The 21548-nt window shown below is 43.7% G+C and overlaps 1 protein-coding gene across 1 annotated transcript in view; it reads left to right on the top strand.

Annotated features, from left to right (window-relative positions):
• Positions 1 to 21548, top strand: part of C10H10orf90 (chromosome 10 C10orf90 homolog) — a 922956-nt gene that overhangs the window by 787799 nt on the left and 113609 nt on the right. Inside the window, exons 11-12 of the mRNA XM_068255335.1 lie at positions 9593 to 9714; positions 12825 to 13002. Coding sequence (XP_068111436.1) covers positions 9593 to 9714; positions 12825 to 13002 — 300 coding nt within the window. The remainder of the gene's footprint in view (positions 1 to 9592; positions 9715 to 12824; positions 13003 to 21548) is intronic.

Below are 21548 nucleotides of genomic sequence, written 5' to 3'. Positions count from 1 at the left end.
ACTACATAGAATAACATTGGCCAATCATTGGACAATCACAATTGGATATGTGTATGCACTTGAAGGACAACGTTGTTATACATAGTTCAGGCTTCACCCCTACTCAAATTGTCTCCCAACGTTTATTGCCGCTTGTCTATTAGAACGTCTAAGAGCAGCAGTCATGAATATGTAATATTTTCCCCATAGCCGCGTTCTTTTTATGGTGCGCCATTACCATTGTTAAGCAGGGCGGTGATATATGGCGGATCCCGCAGGACTCTTTAATCACTGAGCAGGTTGCACTTGGAACTTGATGCATTATATATAGACCAGCCCATCTTTATTCATTTTTCCCGTAAAAGAAATTCATATATTCCTAAAAAATGCTCTTTTCATTGGCAGAGCTCAGCACGACTTGGTGTTAATTTATGGCGAGGCCATTACATAGAATGACACGTGGATTGGATTGTCAGCGGAGTGACAAACGGACATCCCCGCTCCGCACCATATGCTCGCTCATAGATCTTCCCACCCGGCTGAGTAAGAGGAGCAAGCAGGCAGGAAAACCATTGGCAGTAAAATAAAGCGGTTCTGCGATCCATTTTTCCCGCCTGTTGAAGTTCGCGTAGCGCGGCTCAGTGTGGGGATGTGTAGTGCTGAGTGCGAGACGGATTACACGCGTGTGGGAAGCGGCGTCTGGGCCCTGACCGATCGCTGCCATCCTGGCTCCTGTTGTTTCCAGCAACAGATGAATGTTTACGTTCTACCGCTTCACAAAGTCTGGCACACAACTCCTCACCTTACGAATGAGAGGCGTATTTGCAAACATCCCTGATGCTGAAGTTAAAAGACCACTCCAGCAAAAAGACTAAGCAGTTAAAATCTGATAGAGCTGACAGGTTTTGGACTAGCCCATCTCCTCATGGGGGATTTTCAGGGTTTTGTTTGTTTTTTAAAGGTATTTATCTAAGCGGCAGTTGTGAAGTCTAACTGCCAAAATAGTGTGCAAGCGAGTAGGGAGGCTGGCTGGCATCTTACTGTTTTGGCAGTTAAACTGTTGTTCAGGAAATGCTTTTTAAAACAAAGAAAGCCCTGAGAATTCCTGCATGAGGAGAGGGACTAGTCCAAAACCTGTCAGTTTTGTCAGATTTTAACTGTTTACCTTTTTCGCTGGAGTGGTCTTTCAAAGGACATCCATCATAAAGAAAACACAAATGCTGGTAATTCTATTTTTCTTTACGCTACAGGGCACTCAGTTAAGGACTGGTCCACACGGACAGTTCTGTGATGGTAAACAATGGCCTTGGCTCTCGTCGTTTAAGCACTGTCCATTCAAATTAATTGACAGTCGTCAGTACAACTGCTAATGGACATTAACCCTCTTTTGTGCAAACGCCGTATTTTGATCCCGCTTCTCCCAACTGTCTGCCCAGCACTTAGCCAATCTTGCTTCCAGGATCGTTTACCACTAGAGATGGCTCGAACCTCTGATTTTCGGTTCGCGAGCCTCGAACTCGAACTTCAGAAAAAGTTTGTGAACCTGCAAACTTTTCGAACCGCAATAGACTTCAATAGGCAGGCGAACTTGAAAAACTGCAAACACTGTTTTTGGCCACAAAAGTGATGGAAAAGATGTTTCAAGGGGTCTAACACCTGGAGGGGGGCATGGCGGAGTGGGATACACGCCAAAAGTCCCGGGGAAATTTACAGATTTGTCACACAGCAGGGTTATAATCCCTAAAAGGCAGAAATCACATTGCATTCCTAAATTGGAGGTCTAAAGTGCTTGAAAACATCTTGTGTGTGTATACATGGATCAGCAGGTAGTGTAAGTAGTGTACTGCTCCACACTGACAGACCAAACTCACTGTGTAACGCACCTCAAATAGCTGTCTGTGTAGTGATGGCCGTGCTGGACTGGTGCGCACCATGGCGACAGTGCAGGCGATGGCGGTTTTCAAGCCCATATGGTCGGGCTGAGGTAGCTCAATGACAGAACAACTGTCCACAATGAAGCAACAACCTTATTATCTTGGGTCAGGTATGCCCCCCAACACACTCATATATAGATGGTGATTGCTTCATTGTGATACGCAAGCCCCTTCACTGCGGCAAGGTAATGATCACGAAGGGGAATTGACACATGTACATGCCTTTTGTTTTGTTGTTGCAGCCGCAGTGCAAGCAGAAAATTAGGCAGGCATGTACACGCACCAGAAAAAATTATGATTGTTTTTGTTAGCAGCTGCTGCTAGCAGCAGCCTTAAAAATTCAGGAATCCACCTGGAGTCCTGGTCTGGACCCTGTTGGTGGTGGCGGAGAAGGCAGTCAAGGGGCCTGCAGGCAGAGATGCTGTGTGTGGGGACTGACTTAGTCTTTGGGCAGGCAGCAGCGACCGGCAGGCAGAGATGCTGTGTGGGGAGCGACTTAGTCTTGGGGCAGGCAGTAGCCTTCCGGGTTCCATGCCTCATTCATTTTGATAAAGGTGAGGTACTGAAAACTTTTTTGACCTGACTGCTGGTGGTATAATACAAAGTGCAGTTACACAGAGGCAGTGAAAGGTATGCACTGAAGGCGGGTTGAACACGCGAACAAGTTCTCCGTCGAACCGTTCGGGCCATCTCTATTGACCACCACACTTTTGTGTCCCTCTGCGGGGATGAAAAACGCAGCACATCAGGACATGCCGCCAAAGCCAATGCTTTTCTTCTCTCTTTCTTTGAAATGAGAGGCCGGGCTGCCTCGGGCAGCTGGTTCAGACATCCATCTGAACCAGCCCTAAAGCAAACCTGAAGTGAAAATAAATTCATAAAATACAGTAATTAGATGCGTAGGGCGGGGCATAACTACACCTGATGCAGCCCACTCTGCAAAACTTTTATGGGGGCCGCCTTTTACATTTAGATTATCCCCCTTAACTCTGTGCCCAGTGGGGCACCTGGACATCTTCCTTCTTCTTCTGGGACCCGCCTCCTATACTCCTCCGGCTCTGCCACCCAGACCTACAGTTCAACAGGGTGACAGTGATTGGGCTTACGTCTTCCCCCGTCAGGTCTCTCTGGCGCTCCTGCTCCAGCCACTATGTGTCACTGTCCTCTCTGCAGTCCTCTCAGTTTCAGTTTATCTGCCCATTGCGTAAAGTCACATGACATGTATCAGACAGAGCGGATGGCAAAGACCAGAGAGGACAGTGACACCTAGTGTCTGCAACAGGAGTATCAGAGAGACCCAATGGAGAAGAGGTAAGAACTGATCCTGGATGAAAGGACCCAACCAGGCCAGGGGAGCGCAGTGGCCTAATGGAGGAGGAGAAAGGAAAAATTCTGGGATCCTTCTCCCTGCCCCCCACCGCCACCACCCCCACGGTAGCGGGGGCTGCTACCTTATAGTTACCGCACTTTGCCAAGTACTGCAAAAAGGAGAATTACTAGGGTAGTACAATAAAGTAAGTAAATAAGTAATATCAAATGTATTTTGTGAATTTTCTTGCTTGTTGATGGCTTAAAGGATGTTTTCTTCATAAGGTATTAAAACATTCCTTGTGAGAAAAAAAGGAGAAAAGTATATTGAAAAGGAGCCTAGGTGAGAAGATGAAGGGACTAGCAGATGAGCCTCACCATCTGATGCAGATGAGGATATATGCCTCTGAACTGGGAATATGATAGTCCATTTGAAGGTTTCACGGTTTATAGCATGACTGAAAAGGTGTGGAAAAGAGAGCCAAAGTAGAGGTGAAGCTCATGAAAAGTCTTGTATGTGAGAGCGAACGGAGGTGACAGGAGAGTGTCATTTGAGAAGTGAAGGTTGCGGGGAGGGGATGGTGTCTTGACGGGTCATACCTTTTTCTTGCCCGGAGAAGATATTGAAAACCAAATGAAATAACCATGTAGTAAACGACCTTCCTGGCCTGTTGGCAGCCCCGCGTGTAACTGCATAACAAGAGTAAACAGAATGAAATGATCAGTGACTGATGGAGAGATTTTCATGCTCTCGCCGAGATCTCTACAGTGGTAAAACATTTATAGGATACGATGATTCCGGGCCATTTTTACACCGTACATAATGGTGGTGTTTACAAGCACAGTGAGGTCCATTATGCAGGAATGTAACTAATATGCGTGATGTTTCAGCTCAGAGAATTGAAAATATGCCTTTGGCAATGGCAAGAATATACATATCGTTACACCGACTTCGCTGAATAATTCTAAAACTTTAACTCGGATAAACAAATATCGAGAAGAGAGAGCTGGGCAGGAAAAACAAACCAGCAGCACAAAAGCTTGTTTGGTTTAGGCTGCTGTATAAGCTTTAATATACAGTTATAAATGTCATTGTTCTTCTGACAAGCCGGTCAATTATTGACACTGTTGCCTCCACACTCACACTATAAGCTTAAAGAGAAACTCTGAGGACCGTGGTACTCCTGGCAGTTTCCTGTCTGTGAACCTTGTTACATTGTGGGAAATAGCTGTTTACAGCTGTTTCCAACTGCCAAAAAGCAAGCAGCAGCTACATCACCTGCCAGCAGTAAAAATGTCACCGTGTAATTCATTTCAGAATGCAAATCAGGGATGTAAAAGATTTTACAATGGGCAAACACTGACTAAATCATTTATACATAATTATTGTAAAAATGAAGCATTTTTTTTATTACATTATTTTTTGACTGGAGTTCCTCTTAAAAGGAAACCTAAACTGATTGATGAAAAATAGATTCACTTACCTGGGGCTTCACCCAGTCGTCCTGTCCCGCGCAGGTCCTCTACGATCCTTTGTTGTCCCGCCGCGGCTTAGTTTCCTTTTGCACAAACTGGGGGTCGATGGGCCACTGCACCTGCGTGGCCCTCGTCACACGGAGCTTCGCTCGCATTCCCGTTTGTAATACCATCCTGCGCATGCAAGACAAAAAGACAGAAGGATACCAGCAGCCCAATGGTGCAGGATCGTGTGAGATTCAGAAAAGCGAATTGCTAAGGATGTATAAACTCACCCTTGCAACCACTGTCAGAGAGGGTTGGAAATTTACCCCCCCCCCCCCCCCCCCTTAGTTTTCCAGGTCTGTGAATGGAACTGGGCGGTCGCACTTTAAATGTTCTTTAGGACAATGGAAAACTATCACTTCTAAAGATGTACGACAAGACACCTAAAACAGGGGAGGAGGTGCTCAATGTATAAAAGATAGGCTAATAAGCTGTTGATCTTATAACAGAAAAATAATCTTACCTCTCTTGGAGAATTATTATTATTATTGAGAAAATGAAAATTAATCGAGCACATAAAATTGATCATTTTGTCTATTTTATGCTTTGGGCGCCTTCACCCCTGTTTTAAGAGTGTGTGAGGAGTTGTGCAGATGCTTACCACACTTCCCATGTCTCCCTCCGCTCTCCTGCAATTGCCCAAGTTCTTCCCTTCCGGGTCAGCACAGTCGGTGCTCTCCGACCCAGACATATTACCCTGCGTATGGGAAGTATGTCCGCTTGGGCACCTTGCAACCGTGCTTCCTGAAGACGCCATATGACGTAAGCATGCTCGCGTGATCGCAAGGTGCCCAATATACATACTGCGCATGCGCAGCGTATTATGTCAGGGTCGGAGGGCACCCGACTGCATCGACCAGGAAGGGAAGGACTTGGGCAATTAGAGAAGAACATAGGGAGATGCTGGGCCTTGGGAAGTGCGGTAAGCATCTGCACAGCTTCCCACACACACAGTAGGCATCCTTTTTGAAAATATTTAGCGCTAAGGTATCCTTTAAAGGTTATCTGAAGTCAAGATTGCATTAAAAAATACTTAGTAGTGGGAAAGGCTTCTCATGGCCATGCTCCATGTCTGGGAATGAGTTTATCTGTACATGACAGGTGCGAGTATATATCAGTAGAACGAAACAGCTCGTGCAAGGCTGTATACTCCACCATTCCAACACTGGATCTCCCTCTAAACATATTCTCCAAGGGTTGATAAATATGCTTCTCATGGCCATGCTCCGGGAATAAGTTTATCTGTACATGACAGGTGCGAGTATGCCCGCGCATGATCAGTAGAACGAAACAGCTCGTGCAAGGCTGTATACTCCACCATTCCAACGCTGGGTCTCCCTCTAAACATATTCTCCAAGGGTTGATAAATATGCTTCTCATAACCATGCTCCGGGAATAAGTTTATCTGTACATGACAGGTGCGAGTATGCCCGCGCATGATCAGTAGAACGAAACAGCTCGTGCAAGGCTGTATACTCCACCATTCCAACGCTGGGTCTCCCACTAAACATATTCAACAAGGATTGATTATTAATATGCTTCTCGGTGGCCATACTCCTGTCTGGGAAGAAATGTATCTGTCCATGGCAGGGGTAAGTATACCTGTGCATGCTCAATAGAACGAGACCAGTCGTGCAAGGCTTTTTTCCTTTGTGTATGCTTTGTTCTACTGGGCATCACGTAGACCTTACTCATGTATGCCTAGTATGGAAAAACGTGTTCTCAGACAGGAGCGCAACCACAAAAAGAAAGTCCCAGGCAACATCCTATCCACTGAGAAGTCAGAGGTTCACTCTGGTGTATAGATTATATACATGGGCACATGTGTTGTTGAGCAGCATTTGAATTTGTTCTTGAATAACTGTTCATTTTGAATCAAACCAGAATTGAAAGTAAACTGGTGAGGTCAGTAACTGCTTCTGTAGAACTAGTCATGAATAGAACTTTCCTGCAGTCCTGTATCATACCTCCCAACTTTTTTAAATGAGAAAGAGGGACACTTAAGCCACGCCCTGCCTCACCCCTGGCCACGCCCCATCCCACCCCTAGTCATGCATACCATAAAGATTTCATAAGAAAAATATGTTGTTTTATAATTCAAGCCACACTAGTCCTTTCTTTCCTGGTTCATTTTCCTTCATAATAACATTTTAAAATTAGTAAATATATCAATTTAAAGGATGGGAATAAAGTTTAGACTCAATCAAACACATTTTTAGTAGAGAAAAATGAATTTCCTTTGACCATATTATGAAAATTACAATATATTTTTATGAATATATTTTTGAAATCGAAAATAGCATTTTCAATGCAAAAGTGGCTTTGGCGAAAATGCACAAGCAACTCTAGATATGAGGTCACATTGACATGGCTCCTGCTCATTCAGCTCCTACAGAGAAAAATATCACTATCCTGCTGTCACAACTGTTTGCACAGTGGTTTTATGGTGTCTAATTAGTTTTCAAGAGAACTGTTGAAGTATGTCTTCAGAAAATGCTATTGAGAATTCACATCTTGAGTCGAGTGTGTATAGTCTTGACTCTCCATCGATCAATACCAAATAGAATCTGAGAGTCCTCAAAGTAAGTTACACGATTTATAGAAGGTTGAACTGAAAATTGCTTTGCAGTGACTCAGTCCTTTGTGGCTGATTATGTGAAGCCTATGTGGCTCTTTAGGGTTCACCAAATTACTTTAAGATCTGTAAAACAAAAGAAAAAACAGGGCACCGAGAGCCCAATAGTGCAATATAGTTTTAACAGAGAAAATCTGTCTAGATAGTTCGTGCAGAGTTATACTCACAAAAAAAGGGTCACCAGCAGGCAACCACTTGAAAGGCAGGTGGGGAGAATTGGTACCCGACCCCACTCAGGTATAAAAGTCGCTCTCTGTAGATAGGAAAAAAAGGGGGCGTACCCCTCCACCAAGGGTGGATAAGTAATATGTATCAAACGCAGATAGAACTGAGGCGCCAAAAAGAGTAAAAACACTATTACTTAAAAACAGTAAAAAGAGGGAAGGGAAGGTGGACTTACCTCCCTCTAGCAGTGGACAACAAGACTGAGGTAGAGTAGAATGCATTTATTAAACAGTGTAACTCCTAAAGATGCAACGCGTTTCGCGGGCCACAGCACCGCTTCCTCAGGCAATACAGGAGTTCAAAAAAGCTGTATCCAATCCAAGTATTGAATGAGCGCCTCTGTGCACATACTTTTTACTGTTTTTAAGTAATAGTGTTTTTACTCTTTTTGGCGCCTCTGTTCTATCTGCGTTTGATACATATTACTTTAAGATCTGCTTGCTTACGAATGATATGTTTTTTGTGATAAGTTCAAATTTTGCATTGTACAATTTTCGCAATTCCAATGCAATATTATAGTGTGAAGTTAAACTTTTGCAAAATTAATTTTACAAACATTATCATAATTAGAATGTAAAATCTTGCAAAATATTCATTTACGTGAAAATGTCTTTTCTCATGTCCAATGACTTGAATGCATTTGGTTAAAATGAAGTTTCACAAGCATGCTCCTAAATTTTCGCACCGATACTCATCTACGCCAAAAATATGTTCAGAATACTTTAGTGAATTCCATGAACGCGGTGTCACATGATTTGGGAAAATTATACATCATTATAAATCAAGATAACATGCAAAATCGTAATTATGATCTGGGATGTGTCTAAGTGTTTCATTCGTATTTAAACTGCATTTGGTCTCATTTGCTTTTTGAATTTTAATACAATCAGAACAGCATTTCGTAAAAGGATATTCAGACTCCTCCTCCCCATTTGCTTAGTTGACTCCGACTCTTTGTGACTGTATGTACTTTTGCACGCCAGATGTCTCTGTCAATCACTGCTTCTTTCAGCTGTTGCACAGGCATGTTTATAGCTTCACATATGCTGTCCATTCACCTTAGCCTCTGCTGTCCTCTTCTTCTCTTGCCCTCAATTTTTCCAAGGATTTCCCCAAAGAATCCAGCCATCTCAATATGTCACCAAAGTATTTGAGTTTTAATAGTCGTATCAACCCTTCTAGTGAACACTCCGGACTTAATTATTTAAGTCTTGACGAGTTGGATTTCCTGGCAGTCCAGGGGACTCTCAGTAGCCCAACTTTCACAGCCTATGTTACTACTGAGAAGATCATAGCTTTAACTATCCAAATCTTTGTTGGTAAGGTGATATCTCTGTTCTGTAGTATCTTGTCCAAATTTGCCATAACTTTCCTTCCTAGCAACAAGCGTCTGTAAATCTCATTACCGCAGTCAACATCTGCAGAGTTCTTTGATCCCAGTAAAAGTCAGAGTGAAAGTTCTTTATCCCCATTCAATTTGCAGATGGTTCAGTGGAACAGATGACATGACATTATTTTCTTGGTGTTAAACAGTAGACCAGCTTTGGCACTTTCTTGTTTGACATTCATGGATAGGCTATTCAATTCTTCCTCAGTTTCAACCATCAGAGTGGTATCATCTGCATATCTCAGATTGTTAATATTACAGCCAGCAATTTTAATTCTAGAATGTGACTCAAAACCAGATGAACAGAAGCAACCAGAGATAATCGGACACATGCATACAAAAAACAGAACTGTAATGGATCGGCAACAGAGACTTGCATTACATTGGACACATGAGTTAGCTCAATGCATACATGTAGGGGGCTTACTCTATAAACGCACAGGAAGGAGGTATGTCCAACCTTTGTGGTGTTATTATGTCATGGCAACATCTGTCACAGCATTCCGGAACACAGTCCAAAACTTCCACTTACAGTTAAGATCTGCATACACAGCAATTAAGTACCTTTTATGGCATTTTCATTAAAGCGTTTGCTTTTTATAGGTCACAGGTGGCATAAGTCGTGCGGAAAAAGCGGTAATTCTGATAAAGAGAACATGCCGTTGCCAGGAGTCATTGACAAGAAGAAAAACAGGACGTTTTCCAGGGAGTTAATGAGTCTGCAGGTAAATACATTCCACCTTTTTCTTTTTAATCTTTTTTGGGTTGACTGTTTGGAGAGCTTAAAATGACACTGATGTGAAAAAAAAGAACCTATGCTATAATGAATTGTTTGTGTAGTACGGATAATTAATAGAACATTAGTAGAACTGAAAAGAGTCTCGTATTTTTATTTTTTATTTTCAATTACACAGCTTTATTCTTATAACATTGCATCACTCTCTAATATTTGCAGTTTACAAATTACACTCTGTATTTCAAACTATGAAACAGAGCGGAGCTAATGACCCTTTGAACTTTCCTGCAGTAAAACCTTAAACAAACAAGAAACTGTGAGAGACAGGTTGAGATAAGTGATTCAGAAAACAGCACTACAGCCAACCAAGCATGTTCGGAAAGCTCATAGACACTCTTTCGCGTAGATAACAAGTGACGTTTCTTAACTCTTCCTGTACTGGAAACAATATGAGACTTATATCTATGCTACTTCTATTTCTTAGCTGTACTACACATAAAAATCATTATATCATAAGTTTATTTTAACTTCACATTCCCTTTAAGCTAGCTTGAGCATTGAGCCTTGCTAATTTCATCAAAAATGCAGCGATGTCTACACTGGTGACCAGAAACCAGCCGAACTGATCATATTCTTGTGTTTTCATGCATAATATTACTGCACTAAATCTAAGCCCGATTCCTGCAAGTCACACCGAGGTCTGATTTATGAACGCCGCAGCAAAGATTCCACCTGACTGTATTCATCTATCAAATGAAACAAGAGGGGCTGATTAATAAATCCTGTTGCGCAGGCGTCTGCGTGGCGGTGTTGTTGCCTATGGCAACTTGTCTGCTTTGCCTTGTCCAGCCAAACAAGGTGTTTGATTAATGAACGATGCAGTAAAAGCAAAGCCATGGCTTCTCTCGAGCAGGCTGTTTGAAAATTACACATTAAATAGCTTTGCTTAAAGCGTACATGAGAGGACTAACATGGCGGTATTTATACTTACCTGGGGCCAGGCGTGGCCAGTCGTGCACTTCTGCGCATGCACAGCTCAGCCTCACGTGCCTCCCTGCTAAGCTCCCGTTACCACTGCTTGCCTCTGTTCTGATGCTGCATCTGCACCATAGCATTATGCAGTTGGTTATTTCGGTATATTGGCTGTTGTGATCGATCCGGTTGATCCAGTTCATTCAGAATACGAGTAGTGTGAAATAGCTGTATTTGCTATTTATTGTTACGTTTTTATGCATATATATTAAGGTGGCTATTGTACATTGGCTATTGTATATGTTACGGTCAGAACACTTAGGGTTCTGACTGGCCAAAATCCGAAGTGGCTATGTTACAGCGGCCAATGTCAGAATTGGATGAATTCCAGCGGCTCCGGCTCCTCCTCCTGCTTCCCTCAACGTGTCCGCCTGCTTCTACCCTGCACCAGTGTCATACACATCTTCCAATGCGTCACCGACATCCTCGCCAGCGGCGGGGGCGGAGCTTAGTAGTTACTAAGTTGCTACGCGGCGGTGAGGCAGGAGGATGGCGGCGAGGGGCGGAGCCAATGGAGCAGCACAAAAGTCCAGCTCCTCTTCTTGCTCCCCTCGTCGGCTCTGGTTCCCACCTGCCCCTTCCTAAAACTTTTGGAAGCCGGGTCCAGTGTCCCATCCTCTATTTCCCCGCTAGGAATGGTAGTGGGGAAGTGGGCGAGGGGGAAGATATAGAGAGGGTAGGGATACTGCCAGTTATGAGAGGTGGGGACAGGGGGAGGAGCTGGAGCCCCGGACTCTAATTACTACCAACTGGTGAGAGGAGGGAGGCAGGGGGAGGAGCCGGAGCCGCTGGAATTCATCCAATTCTAACACTGGCCCCTGTAACACAGCCACTTTGTATTTTGGCCAGCCAGAACCCGAAGTGGCCAGACTTTGGGTTTTGTAAGAGTGAACAGAGGCGCCAGCAGGATAAAAGGTTCTAAAAGGCTTAAAATCCCTCAGGAGGTGGTGGTGGACTCGCCTCCCCGAAGCAGACAAGATACTGTCAGTTTTATGACAACAGGTTTATTAATATACTCCAAAACAAACAGCGCAATGCGTTTCCCGGGTATGTTCCCGCTTCCTCAGGCAATAAACAGATAGGAGTACACAGTATAGTCTCAAGGTCACGAATAGCGCCTCTGACTTTGGGTTTTGGCCGTAACATATATTTACATATATTTACTTCTTATTGGGATGACAGGACCTGGGCGGTGCCTGCCTTGTTTTTAACTGATTTTATTTTGGTGGGTGAAATAAAGTTGCTATATTGGCAATTGTTGCAATTCATATATTTATTTCTTCAAAGGGGAAAACCCCTTTTTTTCTTGTTTTGAGTATCATTTTCGGTGGGTTAGCCTATAGAAAATCCTCTAAGTGCCTTTTTCTACTACACAGCCGAATCGCAAAATCGCAAATCGCTAGTGATTTTTAGGCCCCTTTTCCACTAGAGTGTTTGTGATTGCTGAATCGCAAAATCGCAAACCGCGGTTCAAATCGCTACAGTTTGCTTTTTAACATAGGAATCGCGGTAGGTCGTTTTTTATTTAATCGCGATCGCGCCGCAGAGCGGTTATTGTCGCGATTTTGCTATTCAGTGCATAGCATAGCAAAATCGCGATAGCAAACGTCGGGAAATCGCCGGGAAATTTTTAACTTTTGCTGAATCGCAATCGCTAGCATTTAGCGCGAACGCTAGCGATTGCTAGTGGAAAAGGGCCCAAAAATCACTAGGGTTGTTACCTTATCATAGAAATCATGACATGAGAAGTATTTTCCACTATAGTGATTCGATTTGGAAATCGCAAATCGCAATCGCTTTCTGGAGCGATTTTTAGAGTGATAATGCAATGCAAATGAAAAATCGCAAACGCATAACAGAATTAATGAAAAATCGCAATCACTGGCGTTCGTGATTTGTGATTGCTAGTGGAACAGGGCCCTAACAGTGCGTTAATTGCTCGTTTGGTAGTCGTGGTACCCGTTTCCGGGAGCGTCAGGCAGCGAACGCTCCCGTCTGCGGGATTACATATTACATTACATATTACTGCATCAGAATAATCTATCGCTTTGCACTATTCACCAATAGGAGGCTTTGAAACACAACAGACCAGACTTCATTTGCAATTCCCAAGAACGCGTTCACAGACTGGAGCTTATGGTCCTCCGGAGGAAAATACAGAAACAGGAAACGCCAACATCCGCTCTGCCTGCAAAACGTATTAACCTGCAGAGAAAAGTGTTCACCGTCCCCCACCCTCTGAGCGGTCAGTACGCCAAACATTATTCATTATGAACGTCGCTGAGAACCCTGCTGTTATGTCATTATATGCAGTGACTTTGCTAAATGTAAAGTAAATCCTTGTGTCCCCAGGACGGCTTCTGATGCTCTGTAATCCTCTTCCACTTACATTCCACAGTTTGACTTAATTAAAAAAAGTTAGAAAAAACCCTCCCCTCTTGCAAGAAAACTATTGGCCTACATAGCGAAATCTTTACTGGCTGATTTACTTGCTAATTGAATACTTGCAATGCGGATTGGAAAATGTGCCCAGGTTTTATAGGACTTTCTGTGTTTATTAGGAAAATATATATTTTTTAATCCGTAACATATTCATCATCACAAATGAAAGGGGATTTTTGCCTACAGCACCTCCTGCTGGTTGCACTAAGTAATGAGTGAAAATTTTCGCATAGTCGTAATTTCGCATCGTACTTTGCAATTACAATGCAAAATGGTAATGCACAATTTTCGGAAAAATCTTATTTAGTTTTGCTTGTAAACATAATCAGGAACCATAATTACCGTATATTCCGGCGTATAAGACAACTGGGCGTATAAGACGACCCCACAACTTCTCCAGTTAAAATCTAGAGTTTGGCATATACTCGCCGTATAAGACTACCCCTCTTCCAATGCACACCAAATAAAAATTAAAAAAAAATCATATACTGGTGCTATGTATGAACAGATACTGGTGCTGTACTGTTTGTGGTACCCAGTATATAACAGTATATAGGCGATTGACTGGTGGGATTGGTCAGCTCTCCCTGTCCCCCTGTTTATCAGAGAGATCTGAGAGGCGGTAACAGAATAGGGCGTATCACCCGGCATCAGTGAAATAAAGTACCATTAATTGACCATAAACCGCAATTTGGCATAATTTTTTGCTTAATTTTGGTTACAGCGGTTAAAGCCCCCGTACATGCCATTGTCACCAAAAATGATAAGTATGTTACACGTAACCATTTCTGCCGCCCAGACGTAAAGCTCACTTCCAGGCGGCTGCACTGCTGTGGTGCCCCCGCGCGCGATTGCGGGCGCGCCCCCGTGCCCCCGTGCTGTCCCCCGGTAGCCCTGGGATCAGTGAATGGGAACATGGTTCCCGATCACCGGTCCGTATCCCCAACAGAAAAACCGAAGCACTCTAATAAGAGGCTTCAGTCTTTCTGCACGTTCAATTTTCCGCGTCCCCCTTGTGCTTCCGGTTAGCAAGAAGCACAAGGAGAAAAAAAACTCAAGGTGGCCATCTTGTGGCCAAATAGTAAAACTACATCTACATATTTTTTACATTACAATTTACACATATAATAACATTAAAAATTAACTGTTTATATCCCCCACCAAAATATTACACAAATAAAAATTTTGATGGAAAAAATAAAGTAAAAAAAAAATTACAAAAAAAAAAATACATAAATGGTTACCTAAGGGTCTGAACTTTTTAAATATGCATTTGAAGGGGGTATACTACGAACATTTTTCAAAATTATAAGCTGTAAATAGTGATGGACGCAAAACGAAAAAAAATGCACCTTTATTTCCAAATAAAATATTGGCGCCATACATTGTGATAGGGACAAAATTTAAATGGTGTCATAACTGAGACAAACGGGCAAATAAAATACATAGGTTTTAATTATGGTAGCGTGGATTATTTTTAAGCTATAATGGCCAAAAACTGAGAAATAATTAATTTTTTCCATTTTGTTCTTATTAATCCTGTTAAAATACATTTAGAAATAAATAATTCTTAGCAAACTGTACCACCCAAAGAAAGCCTAATTAGTGGCAGAATAAACAAGATATAGATCAATAAATTGTGATAAGTAGTTATAAAGTTATTAACGAATGAATGGGAGGTGAAAATTGCTCTGATGCATAAGGTGAAAAATCCCCACGGGCTGAAATGGTTAAATATGTATATTTTTGACGAACAATATATATCAGTATATATTTCTTAGTGCTGGACAAAATAAAGAAATAAAACACATAGGGCCCTATGCAATTACCAACCAAGTGCTGGCGAGTTCTTAAATTAGGCGTCAGCAAGGTCGCCTAATGCAATTGCATTTAACACCCCCCAGGGCGGAAAAGAACTCGCTTGGGCGATATAATCGCCCAGCAAGTTCCTTTCCCCCTATGCAATTGCATTTTGCACCCCCCGGGAAGCGATGCTTCCCGCCAAACATAGGTGCTAACTTTTTACCTGCTCTGAGCAGGCGAAAAGACCTATCGCTGCTGTCAGCGGGCTGATTTTGGCATCTGGGAGCCTCCTTTACTAAGGAAACCCCAGATGCCAGTGATTTAAATAGGTAAAGGAGTCAGCTTTGACTCCTTACCTATTTAAAATGTAACAAAAAAACATACCTCCATCGTTCCGGCTCGCCGCATGTCCCACGCCGCTCCTCCGCTCATCTCTGTCTCTGAGTATTGGAGCCGGCAAAGCATCTTTGAGTCTCCCGCCAGGGCTCCCCATTCGTCCACTTGGTGGCCCAATGAGAATCATCCTGATTCTCATTGGTCCAATTAGAATCAGGATGATTCTCATTGGGCCACCTAGTGGAGGAATGGGGAGCCCCGGCGGGAGACTCAAAGATGCTTTGCCGGCTCCAAGAATACTCACAGTCACAGAGATAAGCGGAGGAGCGGCGTGGGACATGCGGCGAGCCGGAACGATGGAGGTATGTATTTTCTGAAGGTCCCGCGGTAGCGACGAGCAGCAGGAGGCGACGGGCGGCGGGTACGAGCCTTGCAACGATGCGCTGGCTCTTGCGACGATGCGCGCGCATCTTCCCGGGAGCGAGGCAGCAGTGTTGTGGTGCTGAAGGACAGCTCCACGGCACAAATGCCTCGCTCCACATCGCTGGCCACACAGGAGCATCGCTCGGCGAATACCTAGTATTCACCTGAGTTATGCTCCTTTACGCAAGGACATCGCTTAGGTGAAACTGGCAATTGAATTTGCCAATAAATCCTGAGCGATGTGAGGAGATAAGAAGCTCGCATGTTTTCAGCTTCTTATCACCTCGAATTGCATATGGCCCCTATACTTAAGTATGCATTCCTTATAAAATATGGCAAGATTCATCATAGTCATTACCCTTGACGATGCTGGGAAGGCAAAACCAGGTGGGTGGGAGAGTGGGCAATCACTTTTACTACTTTATAACTGTCGTCATTGAATGTGATTACATGCAAGAGAGTCCTGTGTGCAATGCGAGTTATAACTGTTCTGTTTTTAACTTTATCTGGAGAAATAAATTGGCTGTGCCTCCTCTTTCAAGGGCCTGAAACATCTTTATATTGTGATTTTGGTTAAGCCACTTGTGAGATTTGCTTCTATGCATGGGGTAGCTGCAGGCTTATGAATATTGAATGGAGACACTAATTGGAGTAGAAACGGATTCACAATCTGTAAACAGTAAACGCCTAATTTTTTAAGTTGCAAATATCATTTTCTAAGATGCAAACATTGTTAATATCAGATTTCACAAGTAAATAGACATTTCTTCACAAGCAAATTACATTTATTTATATTATTTAGAATTTATCAAGCTGATTCTTGGTGTAGATGATAACTTGATATAACGTAAGTGCAAGTTATCTCTGTTAGGTATTTGCAATCAGCTAAGTCATTACAGATAAAACAGATGTCTTCTGGCAACCAACAATATTTATTGTGATTGAAGAGCTATCTTCCAACAGCCATAGCTGGTTTATATACAGTGGCTTGCAAAAGTATTCAGCCCCCTTGAAGTTTTCCACATTTTGTCACATTACTGCCACAAACATGAATTTATTTTATTGGAATTCCACATGAAAGACCAATACAAAGTGGTGAACACGTGAGAAGTGGAACGAAAATCATACATGATTCCAAAAATGTTTTACAGATAAATAACTGCAAAGTGGGGTGTGCATAATTATTCAGCCCCCTGAGTCAATACTAGTGTTGGGCGAACACCTGGATGTTCGGGTTCGGGAAAGTTCACCGAACATGGCCGGCCCGGCCTCCCTCAACGCGTCACTCTCCGGACTCCTCCTCCTCACTCACTTCACAGTGCCGCCCACTGCCAGCCACTACCACCGGTACTGTTTTACTTTCCTTAAAATTTTGTATGGGGAAGCGGGCAGAGGGGGGAGCGCTAGCAGAGGGGGTGGGGGGAATTTCCAACCCCCCCCCCGCGATCGGGGCATGCTCCCCCCTTATGCCTGCGACCCCATAGGGGGGCCGTATTCGGCCAAACAGGGCCCTGTTCGGCCGAACAGGGGCCCTGTTCGGCCAGGCATTGAGCCGTTCGGGCGAACCCGAACAGTTTGGCCGAACACCACCAGGTGTTCGGCCGAACTCGAACATCACCCGAACAGGGTGATGTTCTGCAGAACCCGAACAGTGGCGAACACTGTTCGCCCAACACTAGTCAATACTTTGTAGAACCACCTTTTGCTGCAATTACAGCTGCCAGTCTTTTAGGGTATGTCTCTACCAGCTTTGCACATCTAGAGACTGAAATCCTTGCCCATTCTTCTTCGCAAAACAGCTCCAGCTCAATCAGATTAGATGGACAGCTTTTGTGAACAGCAGTTTTCAGATCTTGCCACATATTCTCGATTGGATTTAGATCTGGACTTTGGCTGGGCCATTCTAACACATGGATATGTTTTGTTTTAAACCATTCCATTGTTGCCCTGGCTTTATGTTTAGGGTCGTTGTCCTGCTGGAAGGTGAACCTCCACCCCAGTCTCAAGTCTTTTGCCGACTCCAAGAGGTCTTCTTCCAAAATTGCCCTGTATTTGGCTCCATCCATCTTCCCATCAACTCTGACCAGCTTCCCTGTCCCTGCTGAAGAGAAGCACCCCAGAGCATGATGCTGCCACTACTATATTTGACAGTGGGGATGGTGTGTTCAGAGTGATGTGCAGTGTTAGTTGTCTGCCACACATAGCGCTTTGCATTTTGGCCAAAAAGTTCAATTTTGGTCTCATCTGACCAGAGAGCCTTCTTCCACAGGTTTGCTCTGTCCCCCACATGGCTTGTGGAAAACTGCAAACGGGACTTCTTATGCGTTTCTGTTAACAATGGCTTTCTTCTTGCCACTCTTCCATAAAGGCCAGAATGGATTCCCCCACCTGAGCTGTAGATCTCTGCAGCTCGTCCAGAGTCACCATGGGTCTCTTGACTGCATTTCTGATCAGTGCTCTCCTTGTTTGGCCTGTGAGTTTAGGTGGACGACCTTGTCTTGGTAGGTTTACAGTTGTGCCATACTCCTTCCATTTCTGAATGATCACTTGAACAGTGCTCTGTGGGATGTTCAAGGCTTCGGAAATCTTTTTGTAGCCTAAGCCTACTTTAAATTTCTCAATAACTCTATCCCTGACCTGTCTGGTGTGTTCTTTGGACTTCATGGTGTTGTTGCTCCCAATATTCTCTTAGACAACCTCTGAGGCCATCACAGAGCAGCTGTATTTGTACTGACATTAGATTACACACAGGTGCACTCTATTTAGTCATTAGCACTCACAAAGCAATGAGTGCAGTCAGGACAACTGACTGCACTCAGACCAAAGAGGGCTGAATAATTACGCACACCCCACTTTGCAGTTATTTATTTGTAAAAAATGTTTGGAATCATGTATGATTTTCATTCCACTTCTCATGTGTACAGCACTTTGTATTGGTCTTTCATGTGAAATTCCAATAAAATTGATTCATGTTTGTGGCAGTAATGTGACAAAATGTGGAAAACTTCAAGGAGGCTGAATACTTTTGCAAGCCACTGTACTTTCTGCATATGACCGGCTTATTTTTTTTAGCCATTTGGCTGAAGACCTGCTACAAAACTGGACAAAGGACCAGTGGATGATCAAAAGTTTGCAGGAAATACTGATACAAGAAATATTTTGCAATAATGTTTATTGTGAATCTAACTACCATATATAATTGAGAAAAACCCGACCACCCCCCCTCCCTCAACTTTTACCTTGTAAATGGTTGACCCGAGTATAAGTCGGGGGTGGCAAAAGCTACAACCACAACACCACTCACAGCCATGGCCGGCCACAACCATACATTACAGGAGCAGCATAAATTTAGCAGATTGCAATAATAAGCCAGAACATAGGCCTACAGTGGAGATGGACATGCAAAGAACTCCTGTTGCAGAGTTTAAGCTAGTATAAAGATAAAGCAAGGAATGCAGAGCCACGTAGTCATGTATCTAAAACTTGATATAGGAATGCAAGGACTCTCACCACTCAGTAGACACTGTTCCTGTATGCCTTCCAAGGCTACAACTCCAGATGAGGTTAGCTTGGACCTCACATGGGAATGTCAAGTGTGTGGTCTCCCTCAGATGATGCACTACAGTGCATATAGTGGGGGCACTGTGGGTGTTAAAGAGTAGTGACTCGAGTATAAGCCGAGACCCCCACTATTAAATTAGGATTATACTTGAGTATATACAGTAAATATATACAGTAAATATACAATTAGGCACAGTACAAAAGGTAGCAAGCAAGGTCAGGACAGAATGCAAGGTTTGGCAACCGATTAGCAGGTGCAGGGATAGAGCAGGACCAGGACCAGGGATGTTCAGAGACTCAGGCCAAGTAGCATAAAGTCCTGGCCCTGCTAAGTTCTTGCAGGGCTCATCAAGTGAACCTGTAGTAAAAAAAGTGCCTCTTGGGGTATTTTCTTGGGAGAGAGAGAAAAAGACCCCCCCCCCCCGTCCTCTTCATCAGAGGAGATCCAGCACTGGGACCCCAAAGATTCACTTGTCAGGGGCTTTAGGCAGGCGCATTAATGGCTTTCTGATCGGCTCTGGCACAAATAGCAGAGCCTGATCGGGTCTGCTTTACTGTGCATGTCATGTGACGCGTGTCACATGACGTCCTGTTGCCATGGAGACACAAAGCAGGAAGCGACGACTAGATAAGTTTTAGTGCTGCTAATCACTTGCTCGCGACACTGCAAGGATGGAGGGGGAAAGAGAGAGGAGGAGGCCAGGAATGTGGACCGCAGTCCGCAGAATGTGGCCCGCAGTCCGCAGAATGCGGCCAGGGCCACGCAAAGTTTGCCCAGGCCTGGTATAGACAGACAAATGGGCAAATGGACTGATAGGCGGACTGATGCATGGATGAGCGTTATTTAACTCTGCCTTTGCTTTGAAATAAGAATACAGTGCAGTACTGTAATGGCTCATTAAGCTTGTATATAATAAACATTTTCACCCGAATATTGTGCTGACAACAACACAGCAGAATTGCAGATGCTCTCTCTCTCGGTGTTGAGTCAGCACACTGCCTGTTCCCTCTATAGGCTTTGTCTTCAGCGCGGGATAAGAACATTAGACAAAACCGCTAATGTGTTCAGAGAGGCAGAACAGGCGGTGTAGGTGTAAGGTACGTGTAAAGTCATTTCATATCGCTGCAGGCTAATGCTTCTCCCCTCATTTTATATCTCTTTCTCAGGAATAATTGTCCAGGAGTTTTCTTTTAAGAGCACATTGCATTTCTGGCACTAACACGTTGTTCCGCAATACCGCATAACAACTCTGGCATTCGTCTGAAAACCCTAATACAATTTCAAGGCTAACTTTCTCTCAGTACGCCGACTAACGAGTCTTCCCAAACTGAGCAGAAGTTTATTGCCGTTGCTTCGTCTGTCCAAATTTAATTAGCAAAACGCTTCATTTCAGCTTTGGTTTTTTTACACAAAAATAAATAAGCAAATTCTTATTGAAGGCAATAAAAAACTACCAGAACAACCACTTTGTAATATGTGCGGCTAACTAGATAAAGTTAGAAGGCGTTTGGGGAAACTCTGTAACACGAACCAATACTTTTCTCCAAAATGTTGTAACTTTTCTGGGATTTGTCAAATTTATGTTTCGGATATACAGTAAGTAAGTGATGGGTGTGGGAACTTTGGAAAAGCAGTACTCTATGCACTGTCTGATGTCCTGCATGTCGGGCCACCCGCACGCGTTTCCAAAACGCGGCTGGAAACGCGTGTAGTGTGAACGGGCCCTGAAGCTTCCTGATTGGGTCGTATGGGAGAGTATGGAATGTTGGGGAGATCTGTGCAAGAAATAACCCTGGCTAAACGATGGTTCAAAATTGCCGTTAATTGTTAGAGATTGAAGATGTAAGGTATCTCTGGTGATACTGTTTGTATCTTCAATGCAAGGTATTCAGAATAGTCTGAAGTGCATGTGTCACGTTCTGTGACGATCGGTGGACACAGAGAGTATCTGATTACCGGTGATCTGCAGTATCGCCGGAACACAGATATATACCCGACTATAAGTGAGCTGCAGTCTCACCGATAATCCGATATATTAGCTAACCTCTGTCCACCCAAAGAGTATAGTGATTGGTGCAACAGTAATATGCACTATTCAGTGGCGAGGCTCACTGATAGTAGCAACTTCCGCCCAGCGGCACGGGCCCGCTGGAGGAGAATAGTGGTACAAGCAAAATTCGGCAACAAAATATCAGATATAGCGAGGTACAGAATCAGGAAGCTAG

Source organism: Hyperolius riggenbachi, chromosome 10, assembly GCF_040937935.1.
Source record: "Hyperolius riggenbachi isolate aHypRig1 chromosome 10, aHypRig1.pri, whole genome shotgun sequence".
Taxonomy (NCBI): Eukaryota; Metazoa; Chordata; class Amphibia; order Anura; family Hyperoliidae; genus Hyperolius; species Hyperolius riggenbachi.
Note: the sequence above shows the minus strand (reverse complement) of the source record. Positions and strands in the feature narration are given on the sequence as shown.